The 15,615-nt window shown below is 43.0% G+C and overlaps 1 protein-coding gene across 2 annotated transcripts in view; it reads left to right on the plus strand.

Moving 5' to 3' along the window:
- The first annotated feature begins 11,384 nt into the window (after window positions 1–11,384).
- Window positions 11,385–15,615, plus strand: part of TPD52 (tumor protein D52) — a 141,043-nt gene continuing 136,812 nt past the window's right edge. For both annotated transcript variants that reach the window (XM_017879830.1, XM_017879833.1), the window contains exon 1: window positions 11,385–11,635. In XM_017879830.1, coding sequence (XP_017735319.1) covers window positions 11,617–11,635 — 19 coding nt within the window. In that variant the 5' untranslated portion in view covers window positions 11,385–11,616. The remainder of the gene's footprint in view (window positions 11,636–15,615) is intronic.

Raw genomic sequence — 15,615 nt, forward strand, 5'->3', positions numbered from 1 at the left:
AAAAAAAAAAAAAAAAAGAAAAGATTTTGGTGACAGTGCCATAGTATACCATTACAGGGTCATTTGGAGTACATTTCTGGCTCTCTAAGGAGGCTCTGGGGTCAACGTCCTAATATCCGGGGAGTGGAACATTTTTCTCCTTATTCTTAAACTCCAATTTCATTGGAAGGTAGGTTTAGTCTTTACCTTCCTGGTTGACACTCCTCAATTCTATTCTGATTCACATGGATGATTTATGATACAGGTCGAAAAGCCCAAGAAGGTTCTAGAATATATGATTGGCGAGGACACTGAGTGATGCCATCCACATCTTCCCTTCAGGACTGGGAATGTTGGCAGCTGATGACCCTCAGGGAAGTTCCTTGGTGAGAACTGCCCTCAATATTGAAAAGCCACCTTGCCCAAGATCATTTCCTGAGGGCAGCCCACTTCCTAGGGTGGATCAGCATGGGGATATAAAGGCAGAGCTGTTTGCTTCAATTTGGAACAACTCTGAAGAGACACTGTGGCTCCAGAGCTTCTGAAGAAATGGGATGAGGCCTCTGTTGTGACTGCATCGCACACAGTCCATTCTTCCTTCATTGAATCCTTCCGGTTTCTCTTCCCAACAGGTTGGATCCCAGGGTGCTCACCAATCCACTCCCAGCACTCAAATCTCCATCTCACAAGCTATGTGACAGGGACCCTGACTGCAACAACGGTCAAAACATTTTAGCCAGGCGTGGTGGCTCGTGCCTGTAATCCTAGCACTTTGGGAGGCTGAGGTAGACGGATCACTTGAGGTGATTGCACTCCAGCCTGGCGTGATCTTTTTTTAAATTTTGACTGCATCTCAAAATTAAAAAATAAATACATAAATACATTTAAAAAAAGAACATTTTGCATGGAGAACCATATTACTCTACCTTTCTCATGCCCCTACTCAGAATCAAACTTCTCTCTCATTTTTATTTTTGTTTTTTAAGACAGGGTCTCCATCTGTCACCCAGGACTTCTCTTAAATTCATTTTCCTTATGGAACAACAACAACAAAAACTTTTGAGAGAAACGTAGGAGTTACATCCCACCAAGAGAGCTGCCTTCAGAAAATATCAATTGTTAGGCAATTTTACAGTACTCAGTGTCTTCTTCAAACTTAAAAAAATTATATAAATTATTTTTAAAATATAGAGACGGGGTCTATGTTACCCAGGCTGGTCACATCTTCTTTAAACTTGTTTGACATTTTTTCTGACCCTCTCGAATGGTTAACTGTTATTTATAATAATTAATTGGAAGTGAATAAAGGGCAAGTATTTGATAACTCTTTTTTGTTGTGTTGGTAACATATATACAAGATAATATTTACCACTTTAACCATTTAAACTGTATAGCCCAGTGGCATTTAGTACATTCACAGAACTCCAGACTCTTTCATCAACCCAGCTGAAACTCTGTACCTATTTCTTTTCTTTTCTTCCTGTCCTTTTTTTTTTTTTTTTTGAGACAGGGTCTTACTCTGTTGCCCAGGCTGGTGTGCAGTGGTGCAATCACGGTTCACTGCAGCCTTGACCTGCTGGGGCTCAAGCAATCCTCTCACCTCAATCCCACAAGTACCTGGGACTGCAGGCATGCGCCACCACACCCAGCTACTTTTTGTATTTTTTGTAGACATAGGGTTTCACCATGTTGCCCAGACTGGTCTCAGACTCCTGGGTTCAAGTGATCCACTTGCCTTGGCCTCCCAAAGTGTTGAGATTATGGGCATGAGCCACCATGTCCAGCCAGTACCTATTAAACAATGTAGTTACTGTTAATATGATAAGCTCAGTGTTAAAAAATATATCAAGAACAAACTAAAGAGGATAATAAAAATAATCTGAGCCTACCATCAAGAAGTAACTATTATTAACATTTGTCAATGTCTTGCCAGATACCTTTCTGTGCATGAGATCGAATATGCAACTATATTTTTTCCAAAAATGTGATCACAATCTGCTTTGCTTTCTCATCACAAAAAATGTTTTGTCCATCTTCCTACGCACCATAGATTTTCAGAGCTGAAAGGAAAATTGGGAATAGTGTCAGTAGGGGTCCTTATATTTCACTGGAAATGTATGGGGCTTGAGAGCTGTCTTCACAGAACAAACACAGAAATTTCATGGTTACTTCAAGGATTCAGGGAAATAGCAAGTAGCTTCTCCCTAAAAAAAAGTTTGTGCTACCTAGTATATTCATGCAACCTAATTTTTTTTTAAACTTATTGTCTCAGTAATTTATCTTTGTCTTTTATTTTACTTTCCAGTTTTAGTTTTTTATAGTTATACATGTATATATTTTAAAGAGGCAAACAAGGATTTTGCAAAAAAACAAAACAAAACAGAAAACCCAGCAGTTCACCCTCTTACCCTTTGCATTTCCCTCACTGAAGGCAACCACTTTCAAATAAAATTCATTTAGGTGTTTGTTTGTTTGTTTGTTTGTTTTTGACAGAGTCTAGGCTCTGTTGCCCAGGTTGGAGTGTGGTGGTGCAATCTCGGCTCACTGCAACCTCTGCCTCCCCGGTGCAAGCCATTTTCCTGCCTCAGCCTTCTGAGTAGCTGGGATTACAGGCACCCGCCACCACACCTGGCTAATTTTTGTATTTTTAATAGGAATTGGGTTTCATTATATTGGCCAGGCTGGTCTTGAATTCCTGACCTCAAGTGATCTGCCCGCCTTGGCATCCCAAAGTGCTGGGATTACAGGCATGAGCCACCACATCTGGCTTAGTTTTTTTTTTTTTTTTTTTTAAACTTGCATATATTGATAATTCCAGTTTTCAGCATTATCCACAGTTTTCCACTATGAATGATGAGGATTCATCCTTTCTATTCACCCCTCACTTATTACTCATCCCCAACTTTCTTATATGCTGCCATTCTGTCTTTTCAATCTAAGAAGAAAATAAGGTAGAAACTTCAGTAAATTAAGGCTAATCCTCCATTGTCTTCTAGTTTTGTTGTTCACGACTCCAAAGCCATAGTTATTCCTTTTACTTTGAATGTGACCATTTTTTTTCATCTCTAGAACTTGTGGGGTCTTTATCTTCAGTGTTCTGAACTTTATAAATTTATGCTATGTTCTCAGTGAGCCCTTTCGATCTGGAAATCCTTCAGTTTGGAGAAATTCCCTGAATTATTTCACCGATGACTTCTTTTTTTCTGTTTCTTCCATGTCTTTCTGTTGGCCTCTTTTTTGGATGTTAGACCTCTGGGATCAGTCTTCTGATTTTCTTGTATGTTCTCCTTTATTTTTCATACCTTTGTTTTTTGGTTTTCTTTCTAGAAAATTTACTTTATACTCCAAACCAACCATGGAGTGGCTTAAAATAGCACAGAGGTATTAACTTATGGTTCTGAGGATCAGGAGTCTAACATGAGCCTCACAGGACTAATGTCAAGGTATCTAGAGGGCTACTTTCTTTCTAGAGGCTCTTGAGAAAAATTTGTTTCTTGCATATTCAGGTTGTTGCAATTCAGTGTCACATGATTATAGGGCTAAGGTCCTGTTTTCTTAATGGTGGTCAGCTGAGGGCTCATTCAGCTTGTAGAGGTCACCCATACTCCTTGGCCCATGGTCCCCTTTTCTCCATCTTGAAAGCCAGCAAGAGTGGGTCAAGTCCTCTCATGCTTTCGAATCTCTCCTGCCTCTTTTTCTGTTGTGGCATTGCTCAGCCACAAGATTCTCAGCTCTTAAGAGCACATGTAGGTGGGGTGCAGGGGCACACACCTGTAATCCCAGCACTTCGGGAGGCCAAGGTGGGCAGATCACTTAAACTCAGGAGTTTAAGATCAGCCTGGGCAACGTGACAAAACCTGTCTCTACAAAAAAGTATGAAAATTAGGTGGGTGTGGTGGTGCCCATCTGTAGTCCCAGCTACCTGGGAGGCTGAGGTGGCAGGATTTTTTTGAGCCCTGGAAGTCGAGGCTGCAGTTAGCCGAGATCATGCCACTACATTCCAGCCTGGGTGACAGCGTGAGACCCTGTCTCAAAAAACAAAAACAAAAACAAAAGAGCACATGTTATTAGAGCGGGTCCATCTGATAACCCAGGATAATCTCCCTCTCTCAAGATCTCTAACCTTTATCATGGCTGTAAAGTCCCTTTTTGCCAAAGGTTCTGGGGATTAGGACATAGACATCCTTGGGGATCTTTATCCCAAATGATACCTACTACAGGAGTTTTAATGTCTGCTATAATATATTTAATTTCTAACAACTGGCTTTTCTCTGAATGCTCCACTTTTATAGAGCAAACTATTTTGTCTCATGTTTAGGATATTTTCACTTATCTCTCTGAATATAATAACAATAGCTTTAAAGATGTTTGTTTCCTTCTCCTTGTATAGTTCGTTTCCCGTAAGTTGCCTTTTTTATGGTGTTTATTTTGGTCTTTATCTTCTATCAAGGGACTTGTATTAGTTTGGTCTCATGCTGCTAATTAAGACATACTGGAGAGTGGGTAATTTATAAAGTAAAGAGGTTTAATTGATACACAGTTGCACATGGCTAGGGAGGCCTCACCATCATGGTGGAAGACAAAAGGGGAGCAAAGTCATGTCTTGCATGGCAGCAGGCAGGAGAGAGAACATGTGCAGGGTAACTCCCATTTATAAAACCATCACATTTCGTGAGACTTATTCACTACCACGAGAACAATATGGGGGAAACTGCCCCCATGATTCAATTATCTCCATCTGGCTCTGCCTTTGACACACAGGGATTATTACAATTCAAGGTGAGATTTGGGTGGGGTCAGAGCCAAACCATATTAGGGTTTTTCTCTGGATCAAGGCTGCCTGCCATGAGCATGAAGCAGCTGACTGGTTTTTCAGGTACATGGGCAAGACTTGTGACCATAGGTTTGAGGGTAAGGTGGTCTGGTTTATCCGACGTCAACATTTTTAGTTCTTTACTCTTAGGTTGGTCAAATTCCTGAGAGATGGATCTTTTGGTCTCCTGCTTTCAGAGTGTATGCCTGGCTGTTTGCATCCTGAGAACCAAGCAGAGCAAGGCTGGAGAAACAGCATTCACGATGTGAACTGCTAATGAATTTTTCTGCCTGTATTAGGAAATCCTCATCCTCAAATGCACTTAGTCTTCTAGTGAAGAGATTGTCAAATTTCCTTCTCCTGAGAAGCCACTTTAGTCTTCTTTGCAGAATAGGGGAGGGGATGGGACCCAACTTCTTCTTAAGTAGACTTTCAACCAGTCCTCTTGTTTTGAGCCTCACTTTCGTTCTACATCCACAGATACCTGATGCAAGTCCTGAGTTTTTTGGAAGTGCTGCAATGAAAATTAGGTTCTTCTTGGCTTTCCCCACTGCCAGTCTAGCATTTGGCCTTCTCAGATTCACAAGACCAATTATCATTACATAGATACTTACTTTCTCTTTGTCCTTGTGAGTTTATCTCTTTACTGTAATTTTAGCAGCATAGGGAGGAAGTAAGAATGAATCTATGTTGTGAATTTACAAGAACCTCTTAAATTTTTACTTCAGAAGGGTGAGCTTTATGGTACATGAGTTATATCTCAATAAAAAACATTTTAAAAATAAATAAGGCTGGGTGCTGTGGTTCATGCCTGTAGTCCCAGCTACTCAGGAGGTTGAAATAGGAGGATTACATGAGCCCAGGAGGTTGGGGCTGCAGTGAGCTATGATCCTGCCACTGCATTTCAGCCTGAGCAACAGGTGAGACAATGTCTCAATCAATCAATCAATCAATCAATCAATCCATACAAATGTGTCTGATGTGCCATCTTTATCCCCTAAAGTATGACTCCACATTTTAAAGATGAGGACAGTGAACCAGAGAAGCTGAAGTGAGAGGCTCAAGGTAGTGATTTTTTTTTCTTTCCTTTTCTTTCCTTTTTTTTTTGAGGCAGAGTGTTGCTCTGTTGCCCATGCCGAGTGCAGTGGTGCAATCTTGACTCACTGTAGCTTTAACCTCTTGAGCTCAAGCAATTCTTCTGCCTCAGCCTCCTGTAGCTGGGACTACAGGCACATACCACCATGCTTGGCTACTTTTTGACTTTTTGGTAGAAACAAGGAGGTCTTATTATGTTGCTCAGGCTGGTCTCAAACTCCTGGACTCAGGCAATCCTCCCACCTCAGCCTCCCAAAGTGCTGGGATTACAGGCCTGAGCCACCACACTCAGCTAGTGATGTTTTTGTTTTGTTTTTGTTTTTGAGACAGAGTCTCACTCTGTCGCCCCGGCTGGAGTGCAGTGGTGCCATTTCTGCTCACTGCAACCTCCGCCTCCTGAGTTCAAGCTGTTCTTGTGCCTCAGCCTCCCAAGTAGCTAGGATTACAGGCATGTGCCACCACCACTCCTGGCTAATTTTTGTATATTAGTCGCCATGCTGGCCAGCCTGGTCTTGAACTCCTGACCCCCAGTGATCCTCCCTCCTTGGCCTCCCAAAGTGCTGGGATTATAGATGTGAGACACTGCACCTGGCCAGATAGTTTTAAGTGATGGTTTAGATAAATCCACCCCAGAGTTTTTAGTTGTTTCTGGCCTGGCAGAGTTACATTTTGGTGACAGTGGCACAGAATTTGGCTCTTCAGTCAAAGACCCTGGGCACTTGCCATTCTGGCCTACACCATTTCTGCCAGAGAACCATTGGCATTCTGGAAAACTAGCTATCTTTGCAGGGGTGAAATGGTTTGCAGGACACTGAGTTGAACACTGGTGTAAAAATTTAGAAATATTGTTAATCATTTAATTGTTAAATATACATATCTCTTATGCATTTTATACCCTATGGTAATCTTAGAGAGAGATGAAAAGATTAGAACGGTGATGGTGGAGACTCCAAGAGAAAAGGGACAATGGCTCTCCTAGCACTCCTTTCCCTACCCAGTTCCCATATGTAATTTGATAAATACGCAGAATCCAGAGTGACTTAAAAACATACAAGAAATATTAAGTAGTCTATGGCTTTTCTTAACATAGCCAAAATCAATAGTGTGAGATCGTTTCCTGTTAATGTTTAGGTATTTATGTGTCCAACCTCCATTAGTGTTAAGTACTCTTTCCTGGCAGTACCTGTTTCTACACATTTTTATAAGTTGTTTATTTCATATTCACAGTCAGTCTCTTACATGGCTAAGGGGATACAATAAGATGGTTATTCAATTATCTTAAGCAAAAAAAAGTTCATTACCTGACATTAAATCAATTTTTCTCCAAAACTTGTTCTTGATTCTTGGGCCTCCTAACCTTCATCCCTTTGTTTACTACCATGATTCAAGCAGGAAGAGTCTGTCTTTCTCCTGGATGATGATACAATTTTCAGAATTGTGGTATCATATGCCTTCATTTGTTTGAACAATCAGAGAGCCAGAACTACCCTTTGACATAGGTAGGGTAGTCAGATTTAGCAAACAGAAATATAAGACACCTTGCTAAGAATTTAAGATAAATAATACGTTATATTTTATTTAAATATACATTTAAGTATGTTGCAAATATTGTAAGGTATACTTTTTTGGTTTTCTTTTTTGAGATGAAGTCTTGCTCTGTCACTCAGGCTGGAGTGCAGTGGTGCAATCTTGGTTCACTGCAACCTCCACTTCTCGAGTTCAAGTGATTCACCTGTCTCAGCCTCCTGAGTAGCTGCGATTATAGGCATGTGCCACCATACCCAACTAATTTTTTGTATTTTTAGTAGAGACAGGGTTTCATCACATTGGCCAGGCTGGTCTTGAACTACTGACCTCAAGTGATCCACCCACTTTGGCCTCGTAAAGTGCTGGGATTACAAACATGAGCCACCACTCCTGGCCAGGGATATACTTACACTAAAATATTACTTGTCATTTATCTGAAATTCAAATTGAACTGGGTGTCCTTTTATCTTATCTGGCAACCCTAGACCCAGGCCACCTGAAGCCCCTCCACTGGGCGCCCTGGGCCCCATAGAGATTTCCCACTTTTGTTCTCCTTGATGAGCAGTCCCTAGCATCAAATATCTACCCCCTCTTTATCGACTGTGCATCTGGTAGCTATAACTACAAAATCTCTTGCCTAAACTGGCCAACATCTGTTGTCAAGGCCTTCGGCTTTTCTCCCAGGACAGTCCTTTTTAGTGCAACCCTAGAATGGAGGTATGGCCAAGGCTCGGCTGATGGGAAAGGGTGCATAGAGATGGGATAGGTCCTAAGGCATCCAAGCACAAGGGAGTGGGCTGGCCCATTGCAGGACAGAGTCAAAGTGAAAGGACAAGCCAGAAGAGAAAGCCAGGGCCCCCATTTGTATCCTCGCCCCAGTCCCCACAAATGTGAGGGGTAGGACTACAGAAAGCATTCCACTTGCCACACATTCTGTGTGATTTCTGCTGGCTATCGGTCAAGGAGGGTACATACAATGAAGGCAGAGTATAGAGTTTTTCCACTTACATAACTCGGTTTCTATCTATCCTTTTCAATACCTTCATTTGCTTCAATGCATTTGTTTTTTTGGGGGGAGTTTACAATTTCTTGTAGAAATTTCACCAACAAATGAGTATTTTAAAAAAAGAAACTTAAAAAAAAAAAAAATCCATGTTCCCATCAACAATAATAACACCGCAAAGTAAATCTAGCGTTTCTTTCCTGTACTGAGCCTTTTAAATGTGGTTCAGTTCAATGCACCCAGGTGCTCTGTTTAAGTGCTAGTCATTCTCCAGAGATTTCTCAGAGTGCTAAAACATAAGACCTGTTCATTTCAGAAGTAACACAGCATAAATTGTAAGCGCAGATTCTGTCAGAAGAAAACAAATGAAGTAGTAGAAAGACACAAGAGAAAAGCAGGCTTTTGTAGAAATATCATGTAGTAGGATATTTATAGTATGAACAGTGCTCATTTAACTTCAAAGAGAAAATTAAGTTAATCTATCTCTAAGGCTCAGGATTGCATGTATCCATCTACGTGGGTGCATGCCAGAGTGCATTTTTTATACGGCACATTCTATCATTTGGGATTGCATTTGGCTCCATCTAACAGAAAGCCAACTATAGTGGCCTTACAGAGTCAGGCATTTATTTTTTTTCCTGTAAGAAGCAGGTCTCTGATGCCATGGATTCTTGGGTTCTTTCCGCCATCCTTGGCTTGTGAATTTCTTTCTCGTGTTTGCAAAATGACTATTGCCCCTCTAGGCAGGAATGGGAAGGGTGAAGGGCCAAGTAATGCTGCCAAGTCTGTCCTCTTTTTTAAATGCTTTCTTGGAGATTCCAACTAGTACAGTTTGCTCACATCCCATTGGATATTAATGAGAGAGACCCACCCCTAGCTGCAAGGCAGTTTCAAGTGCCCAGTGTTTCAGCTGGGCACATTGCCACTCCAAACAATATTTAGGTTCTCTTAGGAAGGAAAACAGGAAAGCTGTTTATCAGGTAGGCTATTAGCCATCTCTGCTGCATGTGAACTACTCTGTAAACTCTTCAAAAGACAAGACTTTTTTTCCTTTCAGCATACATAACAAGTTCATCACTATATAGTAAGTTAAACAGATACAAACAGAATAAATATTTTAATGGACACTCATGTTCAAGTCTATTTATTTGTCCACAAATTAGTACATTGAGAGATTGTCTCTCCAGATGTTTATCTCTATACAATAGATCTCAGTATCAGCTAGTCAAAAATTCTTTACCACATACAGAATTTTCTGCTGGTGCCAAAATTTACCTTAATGTTACATTAAAAAATTTTTTTAAAGAATCATATTGCACCTTTTTGGGCTCAAGCAATCCTCCTGCCTTAGCCTCCTGGGTTTACAGGCAAACGCCACCATGCCTGGTTTACAATTACAATATTTATGAATTGCATGGTAGAATTAAAGGATGCAGAGATGACCAAAATCCAAAATAATCTTTGCCCACCTGGAACTTTTTTTTTTTTTTTCTTGAGACAGGGTCTTGCCCTGTCACCCAGGCTGGAGTGCAGTGGTGCGATCTCAGTTCATTGCAATCTCTGCCTCCTGGGTTCAAGCAATTCTCCTCTCGGCCTCCTGAGTAGCTGGGATTACAGGTGTGTGCCACAATGCCCAGCTACTTTTTGTATTTTTAGTAGACACAAGGTTTCACCATGTTGGCCAAGCTGGTCTCAAACTCCTGAGCTCAAGTGATCCACCCGCCTTGGCCTCCCAGAGTGCTGGGATTACAGGCGTGAGCCACCGCGCCAGGCCTGTTTTTTGATTTTTTTTTATTAGGCCATTTTAAGGACTTTACCACCTGGAGCTTGTAACCTAATAGGACTGTGAAACATACACTGGTAGCATCCTGGCACCAGCGCTGGGGTGAGTGCCACAGGAGAGGAGCCAAGTGCAGTGAGAGTAGAAGGACTCAAAGAGAAGAGATTACATCTGGTTGAGTGAAACAGTAAAAGTCACCAGAAGACACTGGAAGATGCAGGCTAGAGAGAGCTACACTTTATATACAGCGCGACAGTATAGAGATATGAATAGCATGGAGTCACTTCAGGTAACTATAAGTAATTTAAAAACATCTGAATAGCTGCTTCTTTGTTGTCTGTGGAGTGCTACACAATGCTTCGGGCTCAACGTCAAGCAATACAGAAAAGAAGCCCAGTTCATTTGCAGCCTCAGATGACTTATGAAATTGAGACACCACGTGAAGACCACGACCCATACAATCAAAGTGACTTCATGGAAGAGGAAGGAGTAACTGCAGAACCCTGTGAAAACAGATTGTTAAGGCTAATAATGAAAAGAACTGGATTATTACAGGAACTTCAAACTGATCAACGGACACGACGCCTCAACACGCATTTTCCAAAGATCTCCGCTGATAATTCTGACCTTCGGTTAATTTAATTAATTTCATTTGATTTAATTCATTTGAGTGTTGTCCTCAGTCCTGCACTCAAAACAGGTTTTTATTATATGGAAATCTTCCTAGCTTGTCACCTAAAAAATCCGCATTCTATGGAAAGGACTATACAATTTTTCAAGAGATTCTTTGCAAGTTTCACCTATGCTTGTTTATGACCTAGTTAGAGAAGACATCATACGGCATTATTTAGGTAATAAAATACAGAGAAAAAAGAGCCACTGGCATTTCTAAATAACGTTCTTGTGTTTTCTACTGTAAGTATAGGAAAGTAGGTGTTCGCAGATGCGGAGAAAGGGCAGCTCCAAGGCCTCGGAGGAAACTTTTGATTTTATAAATAACTTGATGGTGGAAGGCAAACGCCATCCCGGTTCCCAAGCAGGCTCCACGCAGCCTCCATGGCCGAGTCCATCTCCTCGCCGTCCTCTTCCCTCCTCCCGGCCGACTTTCAGCCGGTGCAGGAGTAGGGGCGCGCCGGACCCTCCTCGCGCTGCGCCGCCCGCGCCGACGTGGCGGAGCGCACAGGTCGGCCGGGTCAGAGGTGGTTGGGTGACGCCCCGGGAAAAGCGCTCCCGGCCGAGGCGGCGGGCGGCGCCGCCGCGCCCGACGCCCTCCTTGCGGTGGGGACTTCGCGGGAAGTCGCCTGGCGGAGGCTAGGAGGAGCTCTGCGAGGCGGCGCGGCGCGGCGCGGCGGGCGATCCGAGCTGGGACGGGCTGCAGGCGGCGGGGGTGCAGAGGACGCGAGGCGGCGGGCTGGAGACATGGACCGCGGCGAGCAAGGTGAGGGCGCGGACCCGGCAGGCTTGGGCTCGGGCTTAGGCTCGGCGCCGGGCTGCGCGCGGCCCAGCGCCGGAGCAGGTGCCGAGCCTCCTGGGCCGGCGCCGCAAGTTGCATCTCCCGGATCTGGATCTGGCATCCTGGGGCCCTGGAAGGAGCGGCTCTGGCGGGGGCAGATGGGGCTGCGTGTGTGAGTGAGTGTGAGTGTGCATGTGCTGAGTGTGAGTGTGCGTGTGTGGGGGAGAGGGAGGGAAGGTTCTGGGAGGTGGCGAAGGGGCTAGCGTCAGGGGCTGGCGGCTGTGATTCGCTTTGGGTGGAAAGCCGCGTGAAGGGAGCACGGCACAGCCAGCTCTTGTAAGTGACAGGAACCAGGAACAGAGGACAGTGGGTCGTTCTCGTCCCTCCAGGTGGGAAACCCCTCTCTCCCTCATAAATTAAGACTTTATGCGTTCTTCTAAGTTCAGGTGGTTAGGATTTTTGGTGGCATTTGAGCCCATGGAGGGTTTGGAAGGCAGATATTTATCATACTAGGAACCCCCAAATTGTGGAGTGGTGTCCGTGGGTTTGAGGGAAGAGAGCTTTTCGTAGGAAGGGTGAAATCCCACAACACAAAACCTTCAGTCTAATTTACCGTAGCGTTGGGTGCACTTGTTTCTGAAAACAACTCAAGTGAAATTGCCCCCAAATAGAGCAGTAATAGGGCATGGTTTTCAGATTTAAATATTGTTTCATCCTAGAGATCTCTGCTGATCATAAGCCACTGACTGTACGCAGATGTGTGTGGCACGATTTTAAAAAGATACATAAATGCTGAAGAAAGAAAACAAGGTAGGTAATCTTGGGAAGTGAGGACAGGAATCACTCCTGTTTTGAGCCCTGACACAAGTTTTCATGTATTGCTTATTTTCCTCCAGTATGTGCCGTCATGTGTGCACTTTTATGTAAATCAAACTATATTCCAAATATACTATCTTGTACTTTATTTTTTTGGGACTCTTATTTTTTTTTTTGAGTCGCCCCCTGTGGCCCACGCTGGAGTGCAGTGGCGCGATGTCGGCTCACTGCAACCTCCGCCTCCCGGGTTCAAGCGATTCTCCTGCCTCAACCTCCCAAGTAGCTGGGATTGCAGACATGCGCCACCACAGCCCGGCTAATTTTATATTTTTAGTAGAGACAGAGGTTTCTCCATGTTGGCCAGGCTGGTCTCGAAGTCCTGACCTCAGGCGATCCACCCGCCTCGCCCTCCCAAAGTGCTGGGATTACAGGTGTGAGCCACTGGGCCAAGCCTGTACTTTACTTTCGATTACTTGTAAGATAGAATCTTTGGAGTCTTTCAACGCTTTCCTCGCTCCCCTTCAGATTAATTTCACACTTAACACAAGTGCTTATAGACATTATATACAATATGCTTTATACAGGTAATGTATAATATATATATACATACACATTATTATCTACATTTTAAGCTTCTTGAGGTTAGAAACATATTTCATCTTTGTCCTTAGTTGGGTAACATGATGACTTGCACATAGCAGACATGCAAATGTTTGAGTCAGAAAGCTTGTCACATGTCTTGTATATATTGTTAGCTGGCTTAGAGGCCACCATGTAAGTCAGCATTATGTCTGTCTGGCTTTCAATGGGGGCGACGCAGGACTGGGGAGACATGACGACAAACGTGTCCACTCGTGTTTGTATACTAATCTGTTACTAATCTGTTTTACACTGTCGTTTAACATAATGATGTTTTTAGAATAACTGTTTGGTACTTGTCAAAGTAAATTAAATGGCTGTGTTTTACTTACATGAGGGGAATAACTAGTTTTAATGGTGTTTGTGTTCTAGCTTGGGTGGTAAGAATGACAGTCATTGGTAGCACTGCAGTATTCCAACTTGGTAATGCATTTTGTGTAGTTTTTATAGGACTAGTTTAAGTGTCTCATTCTAAAACATATTTTTTTCATATCTTTAGCTTGTAAATAGTCTTTTCCTGTCTATATTTTCCCCATATTTTCTTTGGTTGGGGTGGAGGACTCTGCTCAGAATGAAAGAAGAGGCACTGCTTTGGGAGGGTCAGTTCATTTACTCCGAAGCTTTGCTGTGTTAGAACTACGTGGCCAAGGCTGGGTGGGGTGGCTTATGCCTGTAATCCCAGCACTTTGGGAAACCGAGGCAGGCAGATCACTTGAGGCCAGGAGTTTGACACCAGCCTGGCCAAAAAGGTGGAACCCTGTCTCTACTAAAAATACAAAAATTAGCTGGGCGTGGTGGCACCGGCCTGTAGTCTCAGCTACTCAGGAGGCTGAGGCGGGAGAATCACTTGAACCCAGGAGGCGGAGGTTGCAGTGGGCCTAGATCAAACCACTGCACTCCAGCCTGGGCGACAGAGCAAGACTCTATCTCAAAAAACAAACAAACAAAAAACAAACCCACCTAGCCATTCCTTACTCTTGCTTCCATCTGCCTACCTGCCTTTTCATCTTTATGTTACCAGTGCACACAGTAGGTGCTCAGAAATGTGTGTTGACTGCCTAAGATGAGCGAGCAGGCCCCAGCCATGGTAACCTCTGTGTCCCTCTATATCCGTCTCTTGTTTCCTGCTTTCTCTTGTTCTGTTTTCCCTCTGTATTCTCAAGAAGCAGAACTTAGCCAGAGAAAGTTGCTGATAAGGCGGTGCTGGGCTTGGAGAGTAAGTTTACATGGAAGATACTTGAACTAGTAGGGTGGACTGAGCCTTAAATGAATCTGGAGCAAGACTCCTGCCTTAAACTGGAAAAGGCAGAACGTGGGATTTTAAACCTGATGTTCACTAGCAAACTGTGTTGGCTGAAATAAGGTTTATCATACTCTGTGATTATCTCCTGAATTGTGATTTTTGGCAACATATTTAAAACTAAAGCAGAAAATTTTAGGATTTGTTGAACTTTTAATAGTTTGTAATGTACATGGAGTTTTCTTACATTTGTCCCTCAAAAAATCCCTAATGAAACTCTAGATGCAAAATTAAATGCCCTCCCTCTTGTCTTACATGCATTTATCTCTTGAAATTGCCTCTTTCAACCTTCTTATGTGAAGTTATCAAAAAAATCTGTTCTTGCTACTGATTGTACTTAACAGAGCTGTAAAGTTTTAAAATAAACACAGAGTTTTCCTTATGTTTTCAACCATTAGTATTTTTTTTTTTTTTGAGATGGAGTCTCCCTCTGTCGCCCAGGCTGGAGTGCAGTGGCGTGATCTCCACTCAGTGCAAGCTCCGCCTCCCAGGTTCACACCATTCTCCTGCCTCAGCCTCCTGAGTAGCTGGGACTACAGGCGCCTGCCACCTCACCCGGCTAGTTTTTGTATTTTTTTAGTAGAGATGGGGTTTCACCGTGTTAGCCAGGATGGTCTCGATCTCCCGACCTCGTGATCCGCCAGTCTCGGCCTCCCAAAGTGCTGGGATTACAGGCGTGAGCCACTGCGCCGGGCTAATAACCATGTGTATTCTAATGCTCTGTAGTATTAGGCCCAGATTCTGCTGTTTTTCTACTTTTTCTCATACCTAGGACTTGAATACAATACTCTGCTTATAGTGAGAGTTCAGTGAACATCAAATGATTTAAAATACGTTAAATTTCATAATGCCTCTCAAGAGTTTCCAAGCATTAAGCTCAGCGCAGCACATTTACTGTGTAGTGTTTCCTACTTTGATAGAGCAGTGCTGCTAACTAGAGCATACATTGTGTAGAAAACCCTCCTGACTACTTTTTATGGAGCTGAATAAATATACATACTTGAGTGGTCTCATGTTAGTCATAACCTTTAGTTTAGCACTATTATATAGAAGTGACAGTCATCTAGCCCACTACACATTATACTAGTTTGAATTAGAAAAAAAAAAAAACAACTTTATGATTTTAAGGGGAAGAGGAATGGTTCCTGGGGCCAAAAAACTAGGGAGAGAGGAAAGGCTTCAAAAAAGAGAATAACACAGTAATATGTCA

The sequence above is a fragment of the Rhinopithecus bieti genome, unplaced genomic scaffold (assembly GCF_001698545.2).
Source record: "Rhinopithecus bieti isolate Rb0 unplaced genomic scaffold, ASM169854v2 scaffold_11803, whole genome shotgun sequence".
In the NCBI taxonomy this organism is placed as follows: Eukaryota; Metazoa; Chordata; class Mammalia; order Primates; family Cercopithecidae; genus Rhinopithecus; species Rhinopithecus bieti.